The sequence below is a fragment of the Phasianus colchicus genome, chromosome 35 (assembly GCF_987193195.1).
Source record: "Phasianus colchicus chromosome 35, bPhaCol1.hap1.1, whole genome shotgun sequence".
In the NCBI taxonomy this organism is placed as follows: domain Eukaryota; kingdom Metazoa; phylum Chordata; class Aves; order Galliformes; family Phasianidae; genus Phasianus; species Phasianus colchicus.
In genome coordinates, this window is record NC_143470.1 from 3,097,553 (window position 1) to 3,118,603 (window position 21,051).

Below are 21,051 nucleotides of genomic sequence, written 5' to 3' on the forward strand. Positions count from 1 at the left end.
GGATTGGGTGACATTGGGATCCCATCCTGAGTTGGACATGGGGATGCCATCAGGGATGATCAGGTCCCATCACATGTTGACATCTGGGTGACACTGTGGTGGTCATTTCCAAACTCATGGAGGCATCTGGATGACAGTGAGGACACCTGGGAACGTGACATAACTGAGATGTAACCATCGGTGAACCCTCGGGGGGATATGGGGAGAACGTGGTGTGATGGTGGGCAGACCGAATGACGCACACGTGGGAAGCACAGAGGTGCAATGGGGGGAACGTTGTACGGAAGAGAGCAGCGAAGGGGTCACGACGGGGCAGTGTGTCGGAGGGAGCCCCGCGGCGCCGAACTCTGCCTGGAGACGGGTGACGCCGCCCGGCGCCGACGCCGCTCATTGGCCCTCCCCGCCCGGCCCCGGGCTCGCGACTGGCACGGGGTGCCGGGTCCCCCATCGTCCGGCGGCAGCAGCCATGGGGAGCGGGCGCGTCCCGGCGGCGGGGGCCGTGCTGGTGGCACTGCTGGTGCTGGGAGCCCGGCCGGCCGCCGGCACGCGGCCCTCGGGTGAGCTCGGAGCCGCGGCGCGGGGACGGCGCTGCGTCCGCCCCGGAGAAACCCCCGGAGCCCTGCTGGACGTGCGCGGCGCTCGGGGCTCCGGGGGGGTGGAGGGCGGGGGGGGCAGAACAGCTGTGGGGGGCAGCGGGGCCGGGGATAGGCGGGGGATCTGTCGGGGGGCGGCTGTGAGCCCTGACCGTGCCCTCTGCCCGCAGCGTTCTTCCTCTACGGTATGATAGCTGAGTGCCACTTCGTGAACGGCACCCAGCAGGTGAGGCTTCTGGACAGGCAAATCTACAACCGGCAGCAGTACGCGCACTTCGACAGCGACGTGGGGAAATACGTGGCCGATACACCACTGGGTGAGCTGCAAGCTGAATACCGGAACAACAACACCGCGTTACTGGAGCAACGAATGAATGAAGTGGACACGGTCTGCCGGCACAACTACGAGGTTGGGGAGTCCTTCACGGTGCAGAGGAGCGGTGAGTGCCGCGGGGCACAGCGCGGACGGCCGGGCTCGCGCCGCGCTCTGGCGGTCGGTCCGCAGCGCTGCCCCCGTGCCCCGCAGTGGAGCCCAAGGTGAGGGTGTCGGCGCTGCAGTCGGGCTCCCTGCCCGAAACGGACCGCCTGGCGTGCTACGTGACGGGCTTCTACCCGCCGGAGATCGAGGTGAAGTGGTTCCACAACGGGCGCGAGGAGACGGAGCGCGTGGTGTCCACGGACGTGATGCAGAACGGGGACTGGACGTACCAGGTGCTGGTGGTGCTGGAGGCCGTCCCGCGGCGCGGGGACAGCTACGTGTGCCGGGTGGAGCACGCCAGCCTGCGGCAGCCCGTCAGCCAGCCTTGGGGTAAGGCCCCCGGCCGCTGCCCCGCCGCGGGGGGAGCGGGAGCGGGAGCGCGGCCCCCGGCGCTGAGCCCCCGCCTTCGTCCCCGCAGAGCCGCCGGCGGACGCGGGCAGGAGCAAGCTGCTGACGGGCGTGGGGGGCTTCGTGCTGGGGCTCGTCTTCCTGGCGCTGGGGCTCGTCGTGTTCCTGCGCGGTCACAAAGGTGAGCGCTGGGGAGCGGGGCTGCACCGGGGGGGGGGGGAGGCTGGGGGTGGGGAGGGGGCTGCGGCCGTGCTGACCTGGTGTCGCTGTGTTTCAGGGCGCCCCGTCGCCGCCGCTCCAGGTAACGTCCCGTTCCGTTCCGTTCCGTTCCCATTCCCCTTCCCTTTCCGATCCCATTCCGTTCCCGTTCCCGAGCCCGGCGCGGGGCTCAGCTCTGCCCGTCTCTCCCCGCAGGGATGCTGAATTAGCTGCTGCCTCGCCGTGCCGCTCCACCCGCAGCCCCTGCATCCCCGACCGCGTCCTCGGCTCTCCCTCGGGCTGCCATTGCGTCCCCTCGAGCTGTCACCACGATGCACGTTTTGTCCCCATCCTAATAAACGCGCTGACTTTGACGCCGCTTTCGCTGCCCGTGAACCATTGGGGACTTTCCGTTGCGTGGGGGGAGGGAAGTGAAAGTTTCGTGGGGAAGCGAACCCAGCGCCCTATTGGTCCTACGAGACATGGAGTGGTGGGCATAGGGTCGGGTTGGACTCAATCTTGGTGGTCAATTCCACCCATAGGGAGCTGATAGCCACCCAATGGCCCTCATATAGACTCCATGGTCACACCACTATCACCTTTTGGTCACCCCACGTTCTGTTACCTCCGGGGTTCCTCGGTGGTCACCCCATGTTCCCCCAGGGCCCCCTCATGTTCCCTCCCTCATCTCTCCCTATTCACCACACAGCCCACCCCTATGGATAACCCAAAGCCACCACCAGTGGTGTGGGGACACAGACATGGAGCCCTGGATCTGTCCCTACAAGCACAGGGTGGCGACAGCCCACGCAGTGATGCTGTGTCATTTGTCACCACGTCATCTGTCATCCAGCAGAGGACACACAGCCACAGCCCGGCTCAACTCGAATAATATTTTCTTTATTTACATGTTAAAGAATTGAAAGGTTGGAAACATACAGTAAGATGAAAACACGGCTCTAAGGGTCTAACAGTGGGGCAGGAGGGTGAAAGAAGGGAAAAGAAAAAAAGGGGGGGGGAAACCCAAAACGAGTAGAAAAAAATTATACAGTCAACGTAAAAAAGGGGTGGCCCTCCCTCCCCCAGTGGGAACATGCGGCGCTGCGTGCCGGGGGGGATTTTATGTACAGGGGCCGGGCAGCTCCAATAAATTAAAACCTCCAAATACAATGGGGTGGGGTGCAGAGCCCCTCACTGTGTGGTTTTCCTTCTTTAAATGCTTTTTTTTTTATTTTTTATTTTTAATTTTTTCTCTTTTTTTAAATTTTTCTTAAAAACCCCAAACCTTTTTCTCCCCCCCTTTGTTTTGGAAAAAATCCCAGAAGTCAGGAGAAAGAAAAAAAAAAAAGCCAACCCTAACACAACAAACAGTAAAACCTGCTGGGGGGCACTGCTGACCCCCCCCTTGTCCGACCCCACAGCCCCACACTGCCCTGGGGATGCTCAGGGGCCTCCGGTCACACCAGGACCCCAGCTGAGTCCATGGGGTGTCCCCTGGGCTGTTGGGGGGCTCTCAGTCTGCTCCACGCCAGCCCGGTCCTGCAGAGCCGCTCGGGATGTCACCCCATGTGGTGCTGTGGGGTTTAACCCGAATCCGAGTCGCTGGTGTCCGAGGATGAGGAGCTGGAGCTGGAGCTGCTGGAGTCGGAGCTGGAGCTGGAGGCGCTGAGCCGCGAAACGGCCACCTGCTGCGCTGACTCGGGCTTCTCGTTGGCTGCAATGAGACAGAAAAGTGCTCAGCACCACTATGGATCGCACCCCAATCCCATCCCAGTCCCCACACTCACCCTTTTTGGGGGGTTTCTTGGCAGAGTTGAGCTGCCCACTGACATCCTGCAGCCGTTTCTCCAGCTCTCGCTTCTTCTCCAGTGCCAGTTCCTCTTTCGTCTTCCCCACCGGCTTCTTCATGGCTGTGAGAGGTTGGGTTCAGCCCCACTCTGTCCCACCTCCCCCCCAGGGCCGCCCCCTCCTGAACGCAGCCCCCCACTCACTCTCACTGTAGGGTTTGCGGGGTTTCTTCCGCAGGCAGGACAGCACATAGCGCTCCAGCTCACGCAGCGTGGAGGGTTTGAGGGTCTCGAAGTCAATCTCGATCTCCTCGGGGTTGGAATCACGCAGGGAGGGCTCCCGGGACTGGATGATGTGCACCACACGGCCCAGCTTCTCCCCAGGCAGTTTGTTGATGTCCAGACTCAGCTGCCTCTTCTCATCGTACGTCATCGGTTTGCTCTCCTCTTCCTCCTCTGAATCATAGAGGGCGGGTGGAGGCGGCAGCGCGGCTTTTGCTGCTTTCTTTGAGTTCCTGCAGGAAGCAAAGCACCATCAGGAAAATGAACGTCAGGAATCACCCCACAGCCGACCACCATCCCCCAAAAAACAGCCTACACTCACTTGGAACTGCCCCCGCCGCTCCCCCCGCCGCCGCCCTTCTTGGCTTTGCGGAGCTGCGCCTGACGTGCCCGGCTCTCCTCGTCTCCTCCTCTCCCTTTGTGCTTCTCTGATTTCTTCTTTTTCTTTTTCTCCCGCTTCTTTTTGGGTTTGGAAACGGGGCCCTGTGAGAGGGCAGCCAGCTGCTCGTGCACGGCCCGCAGCTGTGGGGGGAGACAGGGGGTGAGGCGGGCATGGGGAGCGGGCACAGGCAGCAGCACTGGCCCGGCTCCAGTCCTCACCTGCTCTTGCAGCTCTGCCAGGCGGTTGGCACGTTCCTCCTCTGAGTCAGAGCTCTCCTCGCTCTCCGATGAGCTCTCGCTGCTGCTCTCATCCTCATCATCATCCTCATCGTCTTCATCTTCATCATCCTCATCGCTGGAGGATTCCTCGGAAGAGGATTTGGAGAGGGCTCCGAGCAGCGGGGCAGACACCGAGGGCGGGCTGGCGTCCTGCGGCTCGTCGGGCATCTTGGCGTAGCTGAACTCAAAGACGTCCTGAGAGAGAGGACACAGAGGGGTGAGCTGGGTGGGCTAGGGGTTCCTGGGGCTGCTGGGTGACCGCACCCACCTGCAGCTTGCGGGCCATGGCCACCACGTCGTGGTCAGGTGGGTTGTATTTGTAGCAGTTGGAGAACATTAACCGGACGTCAGCAGCAAACTCCTGTGCGTCATGGTAGTCCCGGTTCTCCATCTTCCGCTGTGGGGAGGGAAGGGGGTGAGCAGCCATCCCCACAAAGCCCCCACGAGGCTGTGCCAACACCCACGGGGTCCCTGAGCGAACCTTGATGGTGCTGAGGTCCATGGGGTGTTTGATGATCTCGTGGTAATCGTGCAGCCCCAGCGCCGAGGCATCGACTGGCTTGTAGAAGGGCCATGCGTAGGCAGCGTGCTTCTTGGAGAGCAGCTCCTTCAGGATGCCATTGCAGTATTTGAGCTGCTCTGACAATTTGCCCTTTTTGGAGGTCTGGTGCTGCTGGGAATCCGGCAAGTCCTTCTTGGGGGGTTTGATGGGGCGGCCACTCTCGCGCCGTGCAGGGATTTTGGCCGCCTTGGCCTCCAGCAGCGTGGCTGACGGGGAGGATTCGCCGCTGGTGGCGATGATGGCAGTGGTGGTGGGGGTGGTGGTGTCTGCTTTCCGCTTCACACCCTTTTTCTACCAAAATATAGAAAGGTTGATGAGTGCGAGGCCTAGCACAGCCCACAGAGCCTCCTCCCGTGAGCAAAGAGCTCCCATCTCCCACCTTGGCCACGGGTTGGGTGGGCGCAGGTGCAGCCAGCACGGCCGGGGCAGCGGAGTGCAGTGATTTGAGGAGCGGAGCGGAGATGACGGACGGGTGGGGAATGTTGACGATGGTGGTGGCAATGTCAGGGCTCGGGGTGTACACAGCAGTGTGGGACACAGAGGAGACAGCTGGCACTTGCTGAGCAGCTGTGAGGCCTGCGAGGAGCGCTGCAGACAGGCAGAACCCCCATTAGCACCAAAGTACCTTCAGTGCTCCACCTGAAGTGCAACCCAAAGAACCCCAGGTACCTGCTGCCCGTGATGCTCCTTTCTTGTGGCTGTTCTTGGCCACTGGGACCACAATCTCCTGCTCTTCTGGTGGCATCTGGGCTACCTTCTGCAGGAAGATCTTCTCCAGGGTTTGGGCCATCAGCACGATGTCATCTGTGGGCTACGGGGACAACCAAAATGTTACAGGATGCAGAGATGGCATCGCAGACCCCAAAGAATCCATGCCACAGCCCTCACCTTGTTGTAGATGTAGCAGTTGGTGAACATGGTGTTGAAGTCCTGCATGCACTCAGCTGCCCCCCAGTAGTAGTTGTTCTCCAAGCGCCGCTTGATTGTCCCCATGTCCATGGGCTGCTTGATGATCTTGTGGTAATCCTGCAAAGGGGATGGAGGGACAGTCAGAGCCATATTGGTGACCACACCACACCCCTCCCGGCCCCAGAAGTGGTTGGTTGGGGTTTTTAGAAGCTCAACATCCCAAAAAGCATCAGGATGTTGACACGCACACAGATCCGCTCTCGCACCATGCATCAAAAGCAGGGCAAAGGGGTGCAAAGGGATGCAAAAACACCTCCGGGTCTGGTCCCCACCCGAGAGTGCCACCGTGCTGCTCTGTAGGGACCTTCAGGTGCTCTTGTGGGGTGCCTACGCTATGGGGACAGCCAAAACACCACTGTCCGCAGCACGAGGTGCAATGGGGCCGCTAACGCTAAAGTAAGAGCAAACCTATGTGGAATTTACCTCTGGGCTTTAAATCCTTGGGCGCCACAGGTGCACGGGGGGCTGGCGTTTAATATTGGGGTCACAAGATGTCTTCTACAAATTCATGGATGGGAATCTGCAAAACGCATTCAGGGCACAAGAGATTAGGTGAGGAAACGTCCAGGTTCCCTCTAGAGCAGCTGCGTCACCTCAGCCATACCCGTGCGGTGGCACTGGGAGGGGACAGCAGCTCTGAGGACATCAGGTCACCTACTGGGGGGGGCTTCAGAGCCCGTGGGGTTGGGATTACGCCCCTAAGAGAGGGCGAGGCCAGCACAGCCCAGGCACCTGCAGCTGCATCTCTGTGGTGGAGCCCATAGAGGGGACAACACCGTCCCTGTGGCACTCTCAGGCTGGGGACCATGGCTCGGGGTGGCCCTCAGCACCCAGGGGACAAATTTGGGGACACACAGCCATGCTGGGGGACCCACAGGAGGGGGCACATTACCGGCAGACCCAGCTTGACGGCGTCGACGGGCTGACGGAAAGGCCAAGCGAACTGGTGCTTCCACAGGGCTTTCATCACCACTTTGTGCAGGTACTGCAGCTGGTTGGTGACCCGGCCGGGCTTTTTGGGGTTCGAGACCTCTGGCGGAGGGGGGTTTGCCTGGGGGGTCTGCAGGGCCGGCACCGAGGCCATGGTGGGGCTCTCGAAGCCCTCGTAAAGCAGCGAGGGTTTGCGGATGCGTTTGCCCGGGGTCGATTCCGTTGCCAAACCCATAAGCCCAGCATTTCCCTCCCCCAGAATCCTGCAAGGGAGCAAAAGACATCATCAGCGGGGATGGGGCCAGCGTTCCACCACCAAGGTGCACAAAAACGGCTCAAAAAACAGGAAAAAAATAATAAAAAGAAGGTGAGAGGAAACAAAGAGGTGGTGCAGGGGGTGACATCGGTGCACAGCAGTTTCACCACCCCAGGGTAGAACAGCCTGCACTACAGCATGACAAGGCAGCACCCACTCAGACCCTAAACTGGAAACACAACAGTGGACACCAAATGTTTGGTAATGGGTGCAGAGTTTAAGTGGGAAAATGATTTAAGCAGCTGGGAGATGTGGGATATCTGCAGCATGAGAATTTATCGCTAGGAAAACATGGGGAATGTCGAGCACTGGGGCTGCTTTCTCAGACAGCTCCCAGGGTGTTCCCCGTCCTGCCAAGGACGTGGTGGGAATGACAAGGGAGGAAGGTGACAGAAGGACGCAGCAACCCCAGCAGCAGTGTTATAGGGTGGCAGGACCCTCAGTGTGGGGACAGTGCTCCCAAAAGCAGCTCAATCAGCAGGGCACTAAAGGCTGCCAGGCCTTTGTGATGCTGACCCCAAGGACCAGATGGGTGAGGAGTAGATAAATGGGGGTTGCCCAGGCAGGATCCATGAGGAAAGCAAAGCTGCCAGGTTCCTGTAGGATCCGTGCCCCTGTGTCCCTGACAGAATCCATATGGACTGCAGGGCTGCTGGGTCCCCACGTCCCTGAAGGATCCACAAGAATGGGAAGTGGATAAATGGGAACAAGCAGCAGATAAATGGGATTGTGTGACCCCAAATTCAGAGCTCTGTGACACAAAAGCCCCGTACCTCTGGTGGAGGTCCACACCGCACCCCAATCCCCAGGCAATGAAGGGGCAGCAGCAGCAGGGAGCCATTGTAACCCTATATCCCTGACCCCAAAGGATCCACGGGGATGGGAAACAGATAAATAGGGATGGCTCTTTAGGATCTGGGTCCCATGCCCTGTCCTCAAAGAATCCATGGGGATGGCAGTGTCGGATGCACTCTAGGATTCAGGGCTTCATGTCCCTGTCCCCAGAAGATCTATCGGGATGACTCTGTACTATGCACCTCCCCACGTCCCTGTTAGGATCCATAGGGACAGCAGGCTGCCAGGTCCCCTGTAGGATCCACAGCCCCAAAAGCAGCTTGTTGGGTAAATTGGAAGGAACGGCGGGTCCCTAAAGGGTGCCAGGTCACCATGTCCCAGTCCCTAAAGAACCCATATGTACAAGGAATGAATAAATAGGGACAAGCAGCATCTCAATGGGATACAACTGATATCAGGTGCAGAGATTTTGGACACCTCAGCCTCATCTCCCCTTAGGATTCAGGTCCCCATGCCCCTGTTGGAACTATGGGGACAGAGAGACTGATGGATTCCCCGTAGGACTGAGTCCCTGTGTCCCTGACCCCAAAGAATCGATGGGGACAGAGAGCAGACAAACAGCGATAGCCCTGTAAGATCCAGGTCCCCATCAGGATCCACGGGGACTGCGGGGCTGCCACGTCTCCGTCCCCAAGCAATCGATCCACGGGGATGAGGAGCACATAAACGAGGACAACCGGCAGGCAAACGAGATGTGATCGGCCCCAGGTGGAATATTGGGACACAGCAGCCCCACAGCGCTGCCACCCCCGTCCATAACTGCCAACCCCCCACAGCCCCCCATTCCTGCCCCCCATCACCTACTTGCTCTGGGGATTCACATTCTGCAGCATGCCGGCGGCTGCGTGCCCGGCCCTGGCTCCCGGCCTTCCTCCTCCACCTCCTCCTCCTCCCGCCGCCGCCTCCTCCGACGTCCCCCCCACTTTGCCCACCGAGCAGCGCCCGTTAAGGCAGCGGCCCTCGGCCGGGCATGAGGCGGCGGCTCCGGCCGGGCCCCGCCGCGCGCCCTCACATCAGCGGAGAAAATGGCGGCGGGGCCTGGATGGAGAGGGGGGACCTTCCTGCTCTCCGCTGCGCTCGGAACCCGCCGCGACGCCGCCGATATAGGGCCGGTAACGCCGCTGGGAGCCGGAGGGATCCTCAGAAGGGCGGCGTGAGGCGGATGGAAGGCGGGCGGAGGGCGGATGGAGGCGGATGGTTCAGCGGGAGGGCTCCATCTTGGCTCGTAGGCCCCGAAGAGGGATCGGTGCCGGCGGCCGCAGGCAGGGGTCGCTACGGAGGCCGGGGAGGGTCCGGTGGAGCCGTCCGGGAGCGCGAAGGCGGGGGCTGGGCCCGCCCGGTGGAGGATGGAGGCGGATTGGGGCCGCCCCCCAGCGCGCGCCGAGCCCGACCCGCACCGTCCCTTCGTCCCCACGAAATGGCGCCGCTCGGCCTGCCCCCGGCCGCCCTTATATAGACACCACCTGGATGCTGATTGGTGGGCGGACGCGCTGACGTCAGCCACCCGCTTGCACCCGCCCCGCCGCTGCCTCATTGGGCGACGGTGCTCACCGCGCAGCGCTCCTCTTGGCCGCCCCACACGCCACTCACCCGCGCCGCTCCCCCCCGCCCTTCCGCACGGCACTAGGACTGTCATTGGTCAGTGCTGACATTCCCGGCGCGGCGATTGGCCACCGCGGACCACGTGAGGGCGGCGCTGTTGGCTGTTGTTGTCGCGCGCGAAGGTGCAGAGGGAGGGGGAGGGCTGAGGCGGGCGCCGCCATTTTGTGTGGCGGCGGCCAACGGGCGCGGGCGTCCCGGGGGCTCAGACCCTCCACCAAAAGGCTCTTCAGGGGGCTCAGCGGACCCCACTCCTCCCTACGGGGCTCGGTGGGGCTCTCTCAGCCGGCAGCGGCCATCGAGTAGCGGAGCTGCGGCGGTCCGTGAGCCGCGGGCTGAGCTGTGGTGAGGCGGTGAGCCGGGCCCCGGGGATCCTGAGGGGTCCTGAGGTAATCGCGACCCTCAGCGCTGTCCTGGGGGGTTCAGTACTACCCCACAGTGGTCATGGGGTCCTCAGACCGTCCCCTCTCCCGCTCCCACAGCGATCCGGGGGGGTCGAGGCCACCCCATGGCTATTCTGAGGTGCTCCGTGCCCCTCCTCCCCACTGCAACCCTGGAGGGCTCGCAGCTACTCCAAAGCAACCCTGCAGCAGTTCGGGGGGCCTCAATACCACCCCACAACAACTGGGACCGTCAAAGCCTCCCCCCCTCAAACCAATCTCAAGGCTGCCCCACACCAACGCCGGAGGTCTCAACCCCCCCCCCCTCTACACACACGCACACCGGTTCTACGGTCCTCAGAACCACCCCACAGCGATCCTGAGACGTTCCACAGCCCCTCCGTAGGAGTCTTTAGTTTCTCAAGGCCACCCCATAGCACAGGGGGCTCCGCTGCCTCCCCCCGTGGCAATCTTGGGGGCTCAGTGCCACCCCACAGCAATTTCGAGGCTCTCAGAGCTCCCACACAGCAATCCTGGGGTCCTCGAGGCGACCCCACGCCGATCTCAGGGTGCTCAATGCCACCCCACAGCCACCCCACGCCGACCTCGGGGTCCTCACGATCACTAATCCTGAGAAACTCAATGCTACCCCGCAGCCAATCCCGGGGTGCCCCATTGCCTCTCCGAAGCCCCCAACCCAATCCGGAGTTGCTCAGTGCCACCGCACGCTCCCCCCCAAAGCACTCCTGGATACCCTACGGACACCCCAACACCTTAAAACAAATCTGCGTGTGCTCAATGCAACCCCCCGCGCAACCTCAGGCTGCCCACGACCTCCCCAGCTCACGCGTGACCACAGACCCCCCTTTTCCTCCCCACCCCAAGCCCCTGCGGCCCCACACGCCAAAGGCCCTCAAAGACCCCCCCACAGCCATCCCGGACCCCAACAAGGCTTTGGGGTCCCCCCACGGCGCTCCCCGGTGCCGCCCCCCCCCGCCCCGTGACACAGCACTTTGGATCCCCGCGGGCCCTCCCCGCCGCCGCCCCCGCGCGAACACCCAAACATGGCGCTTTTCGCCCCAAAAGCGCCGCGCACAAAGCGGCGCCGCCCATTGGTGGTCTGCCCGTCGGCCTCGCCTCCCTTTGGTTCCTTCGATGGCGGAGGGGCGGAACAAGGTTTGATGGACAGCTCGTGCTCACGTGTCCTCCCCCCCCCATTGGGTCTTTTTGGTTAAAAAAATAAAATAAAATCATAAAAAAAGGGCGAAGTTATCCCATCCTCACTCACCTGAGCCGCTCCCACGGGGGGCCACGACCCCCGACCCGATATCATCCTCTCGTCGCCCCCTTAAAGCCCCGTTTTTGGGGCAAAAAATCAAAAAAAACATCCCAGGGCAGAAAAAGGAGCCACGCGCTACGTCAGCTGCGCCGCGATTGGCCGCCCGCCGTCACGTGATACTCCCGCGCCACTCCGACGGCCCCATTCATGGAGTCCGGGCGACTCCACGGGGTCCTATCGCCGCTCCAAGGGGGGTGATGGGGCGCATGCGCAGTGCAGGGGGCATGTGGGGTAGGAGGGAGGGGTGGGGCTCTGGGTGTGCGCAGTGCTGCTGGGGTGCTGCGGTGGGGTTGCATGGCGTTGCAAGATTGCAGCCATGAAGATTCACGGCATTGTAAGTGTGCATCTGTAGGGGCCCGTGGTATTGCAAGGGTACACCTATGGGAGTGCCCGGCGTTGCAAGGGTGCACCTCTGGACGCGTATATCATTGCAAAGGGTGCAGCTGTGGAGGTGAATGGCATTGCAAAGGTGTATCTGTGGGAGTGCACAGCATTGCAAGGGCGCACCTATGGGTGTGCCTGGCATTGCATGCGTGCAAGTGTGGGGATGCATGGCATTGCGGGGGTGCACCAATGGGGGTGCTTGGGATCGCAAGGGTGCGCCGATAGCAGTGCCTGGCATTGCAAGGATGCACTCAGGGATGCGTATGGCATTGCAGGGGTGCAGCTGCCGGCACTGCAGAGGGCTGATCTCGCCCGTAGGGCTGTGCAAACCTGACTGCGGTGCAGCGATTCCAGCTGGGAGGGCGCATTGCAGTGCGGTGCATTGCAGTGCGAGCAGCTACTGCTGCAGGGAGTGGAGTACACGCCCCGAGTATGTCCCCTCGGCTCCAAACCCCAACTTTTACCCCCCCAAATCCCACGCTTTTATCCCCCAAATACGTAGTTTTACAAAACACGTTTTTACCATCAAACCTCAGGCTTTTCTCTCAAAATCCCTCGCAAAAGCAACATCCGCGCTGTGATGAGACACCCCAGAGATCTACGCAGCCCACTCGTCCTCTCCATCATTAATTAGCGGTGCTTATTAATTGCTCGCGGGTGGTTCAGCGCCTATTACAGCGTCGGGGCTCCCCGCTAGTTTCTTCTACCTAGCAACAAGTGACGCAAGGTAATTGCGGAGCGCGGCCATTGGTTGAGCCGCACGATCGCCGCCTGTCACAGCGCTGGTGTTCCCCGTGGATCTGTTCTGCCTAGCAACCGATGACGCGCACGAGTGTCCTGCGGCCTTCTTCTGCCTAGCAACCGCTGACGCATAGAGCCACCTGATACGGCCATTGGCTGAACTGATTGCCGGTAGCTGAGGGATGGGGGCTGCGAGCGGGCGCGGGGCGCTCGTGGCAGCGCTGCTGGGGGCGGCCCTGGGGAGCGTCAGAGCCGGTAGGGAGAGGCGGGGGCATAGGGTGGGCATGGGGTAGTGCCAGAGGTGTCCAAGATGCGTGTATGGGGAGCGCAAGGGGCTGTGCAAGGAGTGGATCGTGCACTGGAGTAAGGGTAGGCATGCACTGGTGCAAGGAGTTGTGCAAGGGGTGTTTGCGCATTGATGCAAGGGGAGGATGAGCAGGAGGGTGCTTGCACGCATGCAGGGGGCTGTGCATGGTGTGGTTGGTGCATTAGTGCAGCAGGGTTGAGTGTGAGAAATGGAGTGAAAGAGGTGCCATGCACTACTAGTTCAAGAGACTGTGCAAAGAATGCATTGTGCTTTAGTGTAAGGGAGGAGTGCAAACAGGCGTGCATTTGTGCAAGGGCTTCTGTGCATTGGTGCAAGAAGTGGACGTGCACTGGTGCAAGGGGCTGTGTATGGAGTGCTTTGTGCATTAGTGCATGGAGTATCTGAGCAGGAGGATGAGCGCACTAGTTAGTGCAGAGGTTGTGCAAAGGGTGGTTGGTGCATTGGTGCAAGAGGAAGTGTAAGCATGCACGAGTTGAAGTGCACTCAGCATGCAGAGTGTGTACACATGCAGTGAGTGTGCATGCAGCAGACGTGTCCGTGCACAGTGTGTGTGTGTGCCTGGTGTGTCCCCGTGTCCCATTCCTGTCCTTGCCTGCAGAGCCATCGCTGCACACTCTGTCCGAGGTGCTCTTCTGCCAGCCAGACACGCCATCACTGGGGCTGTCAGTGGCCTTCGACTCGGAGCAGCTCTTCTCATTCGATGTCCCCAACATGCAGTGGCTGTCGCAGCTCCCCGATGGCCCCGCGTGGCCCACGGGCACTGAGCAGCCCCAGGAGCTGCAGCACGACACCATGCTGTGCCGCAAGCTGCACGATGAGCTCACCTGGCTCGCCACTGGGCCACGGCCAATGCCTGAAGCCAAGGGTGGGTGCTGCTGTCCCCACTATGACCTTGCTGATGGTCCCCAGCCACGCGTTCCCAATGATGCTGACCCCAGTGGACATCCCCAGTTGATGCATCCTCATTGATACATCCCTACTGACGCTATCCCCACTGATGTGTTCTCAATGGACATCCCCAGTTGATCCTGTTCCCAGTGATGCTGTCCCCAGTAGACATCCCCAACTGATGAAGTTCTTGTTGAAGTTATCTTGATTCATTCATTCCCACTGATGTGTTCCCAGTGGACATCCCCAGTTGATGCTGTCTTCACTGATCCTGTCCCCATTGATGCATCCCCAATGGACATCCCCAGTTGATCCTGTCCCCTTTGATTTATTCCCCATGGACATCTCCATTGATACCATCCCCATTGATGTGTCCCCAGTGGACATCCCCATTTATGCTATCTCCTGTAATGCTGTCCCCATTGATGCTGTCTGCAATGGACATCCCAATCGATGCTGTCCCCAAGGATGTCTCCCCAGTGATGTGTGTTCCCAATAGATGTCCCAATTGATGCTGTCCCCAACGATGTGTCCTCGCTGATGTGTCCCCAGTCCATGCTGTCTCCAGTGACGTGTCCCCACCAGTATGACTTCACTGATGTATCCCCAGTTGATGCTATCCCCAGTGGTGCATCCCCAATGATGTTTCCCCAATATGATGCTGTCCCCAGTGATGCATCCCCCATTAATGCATTCCCACTGATGTGTTCCCACTGATGCATCTACACTGATGTGTCCCCATTGATGTGTCCTCCTGCAGGCATCCCGGTGGCTGATGTCTTCCTGCAGCAGCCACTGCAACTGGGCTATCCCAACACCCTGGTCTGTATGGTGGGCAACATCTTCCCCCCAGCCATCACCATTAGCTGGCAGCGGGACGGCATCCCCGTCACCGATGGCATCACTCACCTCACGTACATTCCCATGGAGGACCTGGGCTTCATGCGCTTCTCCTACCTGGCGGTGACACCTCACTCTGGTGAGATCTACTCCTGCATTGTCACCCGTGAGAGGGACAACATCTCTGTGGTGGCTTACTGGGGTGAGTGGGGACGCAGGGACGATGCTTTGTGTCCCCGCAGCGGTGGCTGATTGGGGTGTGAGTGGTGGGAGCAATGCTTTGTGTCCCCGCAGTGCCCCAGGACCCCATCCCTTCAGACGTGTTGGCCATGGCGGTGTGCGGTGCGGTGACGGCGCTGGGCATCCTGCTGGCACTGCTGGGTTTGGGGCTGCTGCTCTCCGCCCGCCGGGGCAGTACGTGGGGACAATGGGGACAGCGGGGACATTCACCCCATACTCATTGATATCCTCCATATGTTGATCCCTCGGCTTGGGAACGGTGGCAGTGATGTAATTAAAGCCCTTCATTTGCAGCACGGTGTTGTCCTCATTTGTCTCCGCTCCTCCGGGAAGGGTGGTAATTAATGGGGTTGGGCGTTGTCCCCACGGCCCCAGGTGACAAAGTCTGATCCCATTGCACCGCCCATGGGGTGACGTGGGGAGGAGGAGGAGGAGGAGGAGGGACGGAGGGGATGAAGGCTGCAATGCTCCCGATGGGGCCGACGGGTTTCGGGGTGCTGGGGGCGATGGGGCTGGCACTGAGCTGCGGGGCAGCAGGTAGGATGTGGGGCAGCGTGGGGTTTTTGGGGTAAAGCATGGGGGTTTTAGGGTGCAACATGTGGGTTTGGCAGTGAAGTGTGGGGGGTTTTGGGGTGGAGCGTGAGTTTTTTGGGTGCAAAATGGGGTTTTTGGGGTGCAACGTGGGTTTGGGGGTGCAGTATGAATTTTTAGGGTGCAACATGGGATTTTAGGGTACAGCGTGGGGCTTTGGAGTGCAGCATGGGCTGCTGCATGTATTCATAATGCGCAATGTGGGGTTCCTGGGTGCAGTGTGAGTTTTTAGGGTACAATGTGGGGTTCTTGGGGTGCAGTGTGAGTTTTTTGGGTACAGCATGGGATTTCTGGGGTGCACTGTGAGCTTTTAGGGTACAACATGGGGTTTTTGGGGTACACCATGGGGTTTTAGGGTGCAGCACAGGGCTTTGGGGTGCAGCCCCAGTGCTGTGCCCACCCTGTGTCCCCAACGCAGGCGCCTTCGTGGTGCACATGGCCAGCTCCTGCCCGCTGACAGCCAATGGCTCCCTGGGAGGCTTCGAGCTCACCGTGGCCTTCAACAAGAACCCCCTGGTGTGCTACGACCCCGACGCCCATGGCTTCTACCCCTGTGACAGGGGGTGGCTGTATGATGTTGCCACTTGGCTCGCCATCATGCTAAATAATAATGCCACGTGGGTGCAGCGTGCAGAGGCGCGCAGACAGGCGTGCACTGAGCTGGCTGCACAGTTCTGGGCACACACAGCACTGCGCAAGAGTGAGCACTGCTGCATGCAAGTGGAGCATTGCAAACGGGGGGCATTGCAAGGGATTTGTTGCATGGGGGTGTTGCAGTGGGGTGATGCACAGCTGGGCATTGCATGAGACACTGCATGGGAATGTTGCAAAGGGAATTGTATGGGGACATCACACAGGGGTTGAATGGGACATTGCTTGGGGATATTCCAAAGAAATTGAGTAGAGATTGCAAAGGGACTTTGCACAGAGCATTGCAGGGGATCCACACAAGAAATTTGCATGGGGAATGCACAGAGACATTGAATGAGAATGCAGCATGGGGTCATTGCATGAGGAATTGAGAGGGACTTTGCACAGGGAAACGCAAGGGGGCATCACAAGGGGACATGGCACTGGGCGTTCTAGGGGCCATTGCATGGGGACACCGCAAAGGGAATGCAAAGGGATGTTGCATGGGGGCATTGCATGGGGATGTGGCATAGGGTGATGCACCTGTATGATGCACAGGGACATTGCATGGACTGTCCCACCAACCACCCTGAAGGGTGACAAAGGGGACCGTCACCAGCTCTCTCCATCCCCCCTTTTCTGCAGCACCACCCCAGGTCCGCATCGTCCCCATCCCCATCTCCAACGACCCTGACACCGTCCGCCTCATCTGCCACGTCTGGGGCTTCTACCCACCTGCAGTGACCATCCAGTGGCTGCAAAACGGCCTTGTGGTGGCCTCAGATGACACCAAACTGCTGCCCAATGGGGACTGGACATACAGGACACAGACGACCCTGAGGGCCAGCACTGCAGCGGGGAGCACCTACACATGCTCAGTGTGGCACTCCAGCCTGGAGCAGCCGCTGCAGGTGAACTGGAGTGAGTTTGGGGACGGGGATGTGGCACCCGCACCCCACAGTCCCCCATGGCTCATTTTGCCCACTCTGTTCCCACAGGTCCCAATTTGTCTCTGGGGATGATGGTGCAGGTGGCAGTGGCAGCCATGGCGCTGACCTTGGGGTTGGTGGCATTCAGCGCTGGGGTTTTCAGCTTCTGTCAGCGGCCACAGGGTGAGGGATGGGGACACGGTGCTGGGGACGTGTGGACACCAAGGATCTGTTGTCCAGTGTGGGGTGTCCCTCCTCATTCATCATCTTCTGTGTGGCAGGTCCTGGTGCTGGTCCCAGTCCCCATCCTGATGCGGGTTCTGATTCCAATCCTGGTCCTCAAAATGATCCCTGTCCAAGTTCTGGTCCCCATCTCAGTCCTGGTCCTCATTCTGGTTCTGGTCCCCATCCCAGTCCTGGACCCCATTCTGCTTCCGATCCCCATCCTGGTCCTGGTCCCCATCCCAGTCCTGGTCCCGGTCCTGGCTCTGCTCCTGGTCCCTATCCCTGATCCTGGTCCCGGTCTCCATCCCGATGCCAGTCCCAGTCCTGGTCCCCATCCTGGTCCTGCTCCCCAGTTTGGGAACCTCAATGACCGGAACTCCCATGTCCCAGCATGGGGACCCCCAGTTTGGGATGAGGGGCTCTCACCCCCCAATAAAACCATCTGCAGCCCCAACCTCGCTCTAATTCTTCGTTCCCACGTTGGGTGGATGGGGCTCCCAGTGCTCCCAGTGCTCCCAGCCGTCTATGTCCCCTAAGCGTCGGCTTCGCTTCATTCTGCTCCGGTAACAGATGACACTGCCGCGACACCGCCTCTGATTGGCTCTCAGTGCCCCCCCCCCGCCCCACATCCGTGAAGGGGGGGGATGTGGGGTGGAGGGAGCAGAGGGGCCGCCCCCCAACTGCCCCCCGCTCCCCCCTCCGCGATGTTGGTGCTGTTGGGGCTGCTGCTGGGAGCGCGGGGGGCAGGTGGGGGTTGGGGTGGTTGGGGGGGCTCTGCTTAATGAGGCTCTGGTGGAGGGGCGTGGGGGGTCTCTGCTTTATGGGATTGTGGGGAGGGACTTGGAGGGCCTCTACTTTACGGGACTCTGGGGGGGTTCTGGGGGGATTCTGCTCTGTGGGATCATGATAGGGGCTTGGTGGGGCTCTGCTTAATGGCATCGTGGGGGGGGGGGGCATTGGGGGTCTCAGCCTTATAGGACGTTGGGGATGATTTGTGGGGGTCTCAACTTTTGGGATATTGGGGCCACTTTGGGGGCGTGGGATGGTCTCAGCTCTTAGGACCCCCAGGGAGGGCTTTAGGGTGGGCTCAGCTTTTTGGGATAATGGGGTCCTTTTGGGGGGACAGTCTCAACTTTATGGGATGTTGTGATGTTGTGCACAGTTTGGAGGGGGACTCAGCTCTAAGGGATATTGGGGGCAATTTGTGGGATCTCAGTGCTTTGGAACTCAAGGGAGGATTTTGGGGTGATGGGGGGGACTCAGCCTTTTGGGTTGCTAGGGATGATTTGGGACTACTCAACCTTATGGGATGGTGGAGCACTTTGTGGGGAGCTCAGCTTTGTGGGATATTGGGGCCACTTCAGGGAGTCTCAACCCTTAGGACTCCCAGGGAGGGCTCTAGGGATCTCATGTGATCCCAGTGTTGAGCTCAGCTTACTGTTGTGTCCACACGGGGACCTTTGGGGGCTCCAAATGGGGATGGGGTCACTGCCATCTCCCTGCTGTCCCCCCAGTGCAGGTGCCTTCATGGTGCACATGGCCAGTTCCTGCCCGCTGGCGGCCAACGGCTCTCTGCTGGACTTTGAGCTCACCGTGGCCTTCAACAAGAATCCCCTGGTGTGCTACGACCCCGACATCCGCCGCTTCAACGCCTGTGATTGGGGGCTGCTGCATGACGTGGCTGGACGGATTGCCAGTGCCCTCAACAATGACAGCACCTGGGTGCAGCGCGCAGAGGCGCGGAGACGGGCGTGCAGCAAACTGGCTGCACAGTTCTGGGCACAGACAGCACTGCGGAGGAGTGAGCATTGCAAGTGGGGCTGTTGCATGGAGATGGTGTTGCATGGAGATGGTGTTGCATGAAGATGGTGTTGCATGGAGATGGTGTTGCATGGGACGTTGCATGGGGACGTTGCATGAGGATGTTGCATAGCAGTGATGCATGGGGTGTTGTATGGGGATGTTGTTGCATGGAGACATTGCATGGGGCATTGCATGGGGGTGATGCATGGAGTGTTGCTTGGGGTTCTCAAGCAGGGGGGTGTTGCATGGAAAAGTTGCATGGAGAATTGCACAGGGGTGTTGCGAAGCATATGCACATGCACGTATAGAAGATTGCAAAGGGTGCTGCAAAGCATAATGCATGGGGATGTTGTATGGAGGATTGCATGGGGGCTTTGCAGAACATTCTGCATGGGGCATTGCTTAAGGGTACTAAGCATGGGGATGCTGCAAGGAAAAGTTGCACAGAATATTGCTTGGTGTGTTGCATGGAGTTTGCTGCAAGGAGATGTTGCATGGCGCATTGTAGGGTAGTTTTACAGAGCACATTGCATTGCACATTGTGCACTGCACAGAGGAATGCACCGGGCATCTCCCAGGCTGTGGCACAGTGCTGTTGCAGAGGACATCCCACGAGGTATTGCAGCAGACAATGCACAGAGCTTGCACAGAGTGTGGGGGCATTCCATGGGGATGTGGCACAGAGCATTGCACAGGGAATCCTACAGGGAAGCGAGATGGGGAAGTTGCACAGTGTGTTGCATGGGGTGTTGCACAGAGGGAACATTGCAGATAATGGGGCAGGGAACGTCCACATCTCCTGTTGCTGACTGTCCCCATCCCCTGCTGCTCACCATTCCTGTCCCTGCTCCAGCTCAGCCCCAGGTCCGCATCGTCCCTGCACAGACAGGGAACCCCAGCGTGCCCATCCGCCTCACCTGCCACGTGTGGGGCTTCTACCCCCCCGAGGTGACCATCATCTGGCTGCACAATGGGGACATCGTGGGGCCCGGAGACCACTCGCCCATGTCCGCCATCCCCAATGGGAACTGGACCTACCAGACACAGGTGGCCCTTTCAGTGGCCCCGGAGGTGGGGGACACATACACGTGCTCAGTGCAGCATGCCAGCCTGGAGGAGCCCCTCCTGGAGGACTGGCGTGAGTTGGGGTCGACGGGGTGACACGGGGACAGTGGTGTCCCTGCTGTGTCACTGCTGGCTGTGTCCCTGCAGGTCCTGGGCTGACACTGGAGGTGACGCTGATGGTGGCTGTGGCCACTGTTGTGATGGTGCTGGGGCTTGGCTTGCTCCTCATTGGTGTCTACTGCTGGCGGGCCCAGCCCCCTGCCCCAGGTGGGTGCTTGAGAGGGACCTGAGGGGCTCCATGGACCTCTGAGGGGTCTCTGTGGGGTTCCTATGGGTCTCTATGGGTTGCTGTGGATGTTACTTTTCTCTATGGGTCCCTGTGGGTTGCTGTGGGGTCTCTGTTGATCCCTATGGGTTGCTGTGGGGCCTCTGTGAGGTCTCTATTGGTCTCTGTGTGTCCCTATGGATCTCTATGTGTTCTCTGTGGGTCATATGGGTCTCTATGGGATGTGACCATCTGTGACAAGAGCCCCACTCACCCCTCCTATTCCCCCACTTTTAGGTTACACCCCGCTTCCCGGTCACAACTACCCTTCAGGTAAGTGTCCCCAACCTGTCCCTGTCCCATTGCCATCAATAAGGGCTGAGTGACCCCATCTCTCACCCATGTCCCCGCAGGCAGCATCTGATGGACACCTTCTGTCACCCACTGTCCCTGCGTGTCCCCATCCCTGACCCTGAGCCGTGGTGCTTACATTAAAGACACTGCAGCCTCTGTTGGTGTCTCTGTGAGTTTACTGGGACAGGATGATGTCACTGGGGAGAGGTTGAGTTGGGGTCATTGCATCCATGGTGGTGACAGTGAGTGACATTGTGCATGGGGAGATGTCCGGGTGCTTGTGGGGTCTGTGTTTTAGGTCCAGTTCTGCTCAGTGCCTCCGTAAGTGACCTGGATATAGGTCATGAGTCACCCTAATTAAGCAGGGGACAACACTGAACTGGGAGGAGCCATTGACTCAGGGTCGGAGTGGTGATCCCAGAGGATTCCTCCGCCCTCTGTGCCTCTCCGAGTCCAACGGCTCCGTGCTGGA

The 21,051-nt window shown here is 60.0% G+C and overlaps 5 protein-coding genes across 13 annotated transcripts; 4 read left to right on the forward strand and 1 right to left on the reverse strand.

Annotated features, from left to right (window-relative positions):
- Positions 1–399: 399 nt before the first annotated feature.
- LOC116236744 (class II histocompatibility antigen, B-L beta chain) lies at positions 400–1,991 on the forward strand. The gene is made up of 6 exons (XM_031605537.2): positions 400–557; positions 764–1,033; positions 1,120–1,401; positions 1,490–1,600; positions 1,697–1,720; positions 1,834–1,991. The coding sequence occupies exons 1-6, from the start codon at positions 467–469 to the stop codon at positions 1,845–1,847; spliced, it is 792 nt and encodes a 263-aa protein (XP_031461397.2). The 5' UTR covers positions 400–466; the 3' UTR covers positions 1,848–1,991.
- Positions 1,992–2,496: 505 nt separating this feature from the next.
- On the reverse strand, positions 2,497–10,878 carry BRD2 (bromodomain containing 2). 4 transcript variants are annotated; one of them, XM_090129090.1, is made up of 12 exons: positions 8,783–10,878; positions 6,770–7,070; positions 5,797–5,934; positions 5,578–5,719; positions 5,288–5,496; positions 4,828–5,199; positions 4,615–4,743; positions 4,287–4,541; positions 4,009–4,145; positions 3,609–3,919; positions 3,405–3,527; positions 2,497–3,331 (listed from the first exon to the last, which is right to left on the reverse strand). In XM_090129090.1, exons 1-12 carry the CDS (start codon positions 8,809–8,811, stop codon positions 3,201–3,203), a joined length of 2,277 nt encoding a protein of 758 aa, XP_089985216.1. In that variant the 5' UTR covers positions 8,812–10,878; the 3' UTR covers positions 2,497–3,200. The 4 variants fall into 4 exon arrangements, with proteins under 4 accessions (XP_089985216.1, XP_031461386.1, XP_031461385.1 ...); XM_031605526.2 differs by having other exon boundaries at positions 4,009–4,169; XM_031605525.2 differs by having other exon boundaries at positions 4,009–4,208; positions 8,783–10,876.
- Positions 10,879–11,545: 667 nt separating this feature from the next.
- Positions 11,546–15,013, forward strand: LOC116236747 (class II histocompatibility antigen, M alpha chain). 4 transcript variants are annotated; one of them, XM_031605544.2, is made up of 5 exons: positions 11,546–11,630; positions 12,217–12,676; positions 13,348–13,614; positions 14,398–14,679; positions 14,772–15,013. In XM_031605544.2, exons 2-5 carry the CDS (start codon positions 12,604–12,606, stop codon positions 14,939–14,941), a joined length of 792 nt encoding a protein of 263 aa, XP_031461404.1. In that variant the 5' UTR covers positions 11,546–11,630; positions 12,217–12,603; the 3' UTR covers positions 14,942–15,013. The 4 variants fall into 4 exon arrangements, with proteins under 4 accessions (XP_031461404.1, XP_031461405.1, XP_031461402.1 ...); XM_031605545.2 differs by having other exon boundaries at positions 11,587–11,630; positions 12,392–12,676; XM_031605542.2 differs by having other exon boundaries at positions 11,616–11,630; positions 11,956–12,676.
- A 117-nt stretch (positions 15,014–15,130) lies between these two features.
- Positions 15,131–17,729, forward strand: LOC116236752 (HLA class II histocompatibility antigen, DM beta chain-like). Of its 3 annotated transcripts, XM_090129152.1 has the most exons (5): positions 15,131–15,254; positions 15,727–16,008; positions 16,584–16,859; positions 16,937–17,050; positions 17,149–17,502. In XM_090129152.1, the coding sequence occupies exons 1-5, from the start codon at positions 15,170–15,172 to the stop codon at positions 17,376–17,378; spliced, it is 987 nt and encodes a 328-aa protein (XP_089985278.1). In that variant the 5' UTR covers positions 15,131–15,169; the 3' UTR covers positions 17,379–17,502. The 3 variants fall into 3 exon arrangements, with proteins under 3 accessions (XP_089985278.1, XP_089985276.1, XP_089985277.1); XM_090129150.1 differs by having other exon boundaries at positions 16,937–17,729; XM_090129151.1 differs by having other exon boundaries at positions 15,164–16,008; positions 16,937–17,729.
- Positions 17,730–17,746: 17 nt separating this feature from the next.
- LOC116236748 (HLA class II histocompatibility antigen, DM beta chain-like) lies at positions 17,747–20,735 on the forward strand. The gene is made up of 6 exons (XM_031605546.2): positions 17,747–17,839; positions 18,612–18,893; positions 19,749–20,033; positions 20,108–20,227; positions 20,523–20,558; positions 20,639–20,735. The coding sequence occupies exons 1-6, from the start codon at positions 17,797–17,799 to the stop codon at positions 20,647–20,649; spliced, it is 777 nt and encodes a 258-aa protein (XP_031461406.1). The 5' UTR covers positions 17,747–17,796; the 3' UTR covers positions 20,650–20,735.
- Positions 20,736–21,051: the final 316 nt, after the last annotated feature.

Excerpts from the sequence above, each read along its gene's own strand:
- LOC116236744 (XM_031605537.2), top strand. The coding sequence starts at position 467 with ATGGGGAGCGGGCGCGTCCCGGCGGCGGGGGCCGTGCTGGTGGCACTG. Across the intron at positions 1,034-1,119 it reads CTTCACGGTGCAGAGGAGCG|TGGAGCCCAAGGTGAGGGTG; the intron begins GTGAGTGCCGCG and ends CGTGCCCCGCAG. Across the intron at positions 1,402-1,489 it reads GCCCGTCAGCCAGCCTTGGG|AGCCGCCGGCGGACGCGGGC; the intron begins GTAAGGCCCCCG and ends TCGTCCCCGCAG.
- BRD2 (XM_031605525.2), bottom strand. The coding sequence starts at position 8,811 with ATGCTGCAGAATGTGAATCCCCAGAGCAA. Across the intron at positions 5,720-5,796 it reads ACTGCTACATCTACAACAAG|CCCACAGATGACATCGTGCT; the intron begins GTGAGGGCTGTG and ends TTGTCCCCGTAG. Across the intron at positions 4,744-4,827 it reads TGGACCTCAGCACCATCAAG|CGGAAGATGGAGAACCGGGA; the intron begins GTTCGCTCAGGG and ends CCCTCCCCACAG.
- LOC116236747 (XM_031605544.2), top strand. The coding sequence starts at position 12,604 with ATGGGGGCTGCGAGCGGGCGCGGGGCGCTCGTGGCAGCGCTGCTGGGG. Across the intron at positions 12,677-13,347 it reads CCTGGGGAGCGTCAGAGCCG|AGCCATCGCTGCACACTCTG; the intron begins GTAGGGAGAGGC and ends CCTTGCCTGCAG. Across the intron at positions 13,615-14,397 it reads GCCAATGCCTGAAGCCAAGG|GCATCCCGGTGGCTGATGTC; the intron begins GTGGGTGCTGCT and ends GTCCTCCTGCAG.
- LOC116236752 (XM_090129150.1), top strand. The coding sequence starts at position 15,170 with ATGAAGGCTGCAATGCTCCCGATGGGGCCGACGGGTTTCGGGGTGCTG. Across the intron at positions 15,255-15,726 it reads ACTGAGCTGCGGGGCAGCAG|GCGCCTTCGTGGTGCACATG; the intron begins GTAGGATGTGGG and ends TCCCCAACGCAG. Across the intron at positions 16,009-16,583 it reads ACACACAGCACTGCGCAAGA|CACCACCCCAGGTCCGCATC; the intron begins GTGAGCACTGCT and ends CCTTTTCTGCAG.
- LOC116236748 (XM_031605546.2), top strand. The coding sequence starts at position 17,797 with ATGTTGGTGCTGTTGGGGCTGCTGCTGGGAGCGCGGGGGGCAG. Across the intron at positions 17,840-18,611 it reads GCTGGGAGCGCGGGGGGCAG|GTGCCTTCATGGTGCACATG; the intron begins GTGGGGGTTGGG and ends CCCCCAGTGCAG. Across the intron at positions 20,228-20,522 it reads GGCCCAGCCCCCTGCCCCAG|GTTACACCCCGCTTCCCGGT; the intron begins GTGGGTGCTTGA and ends CCCCACTTTTAG.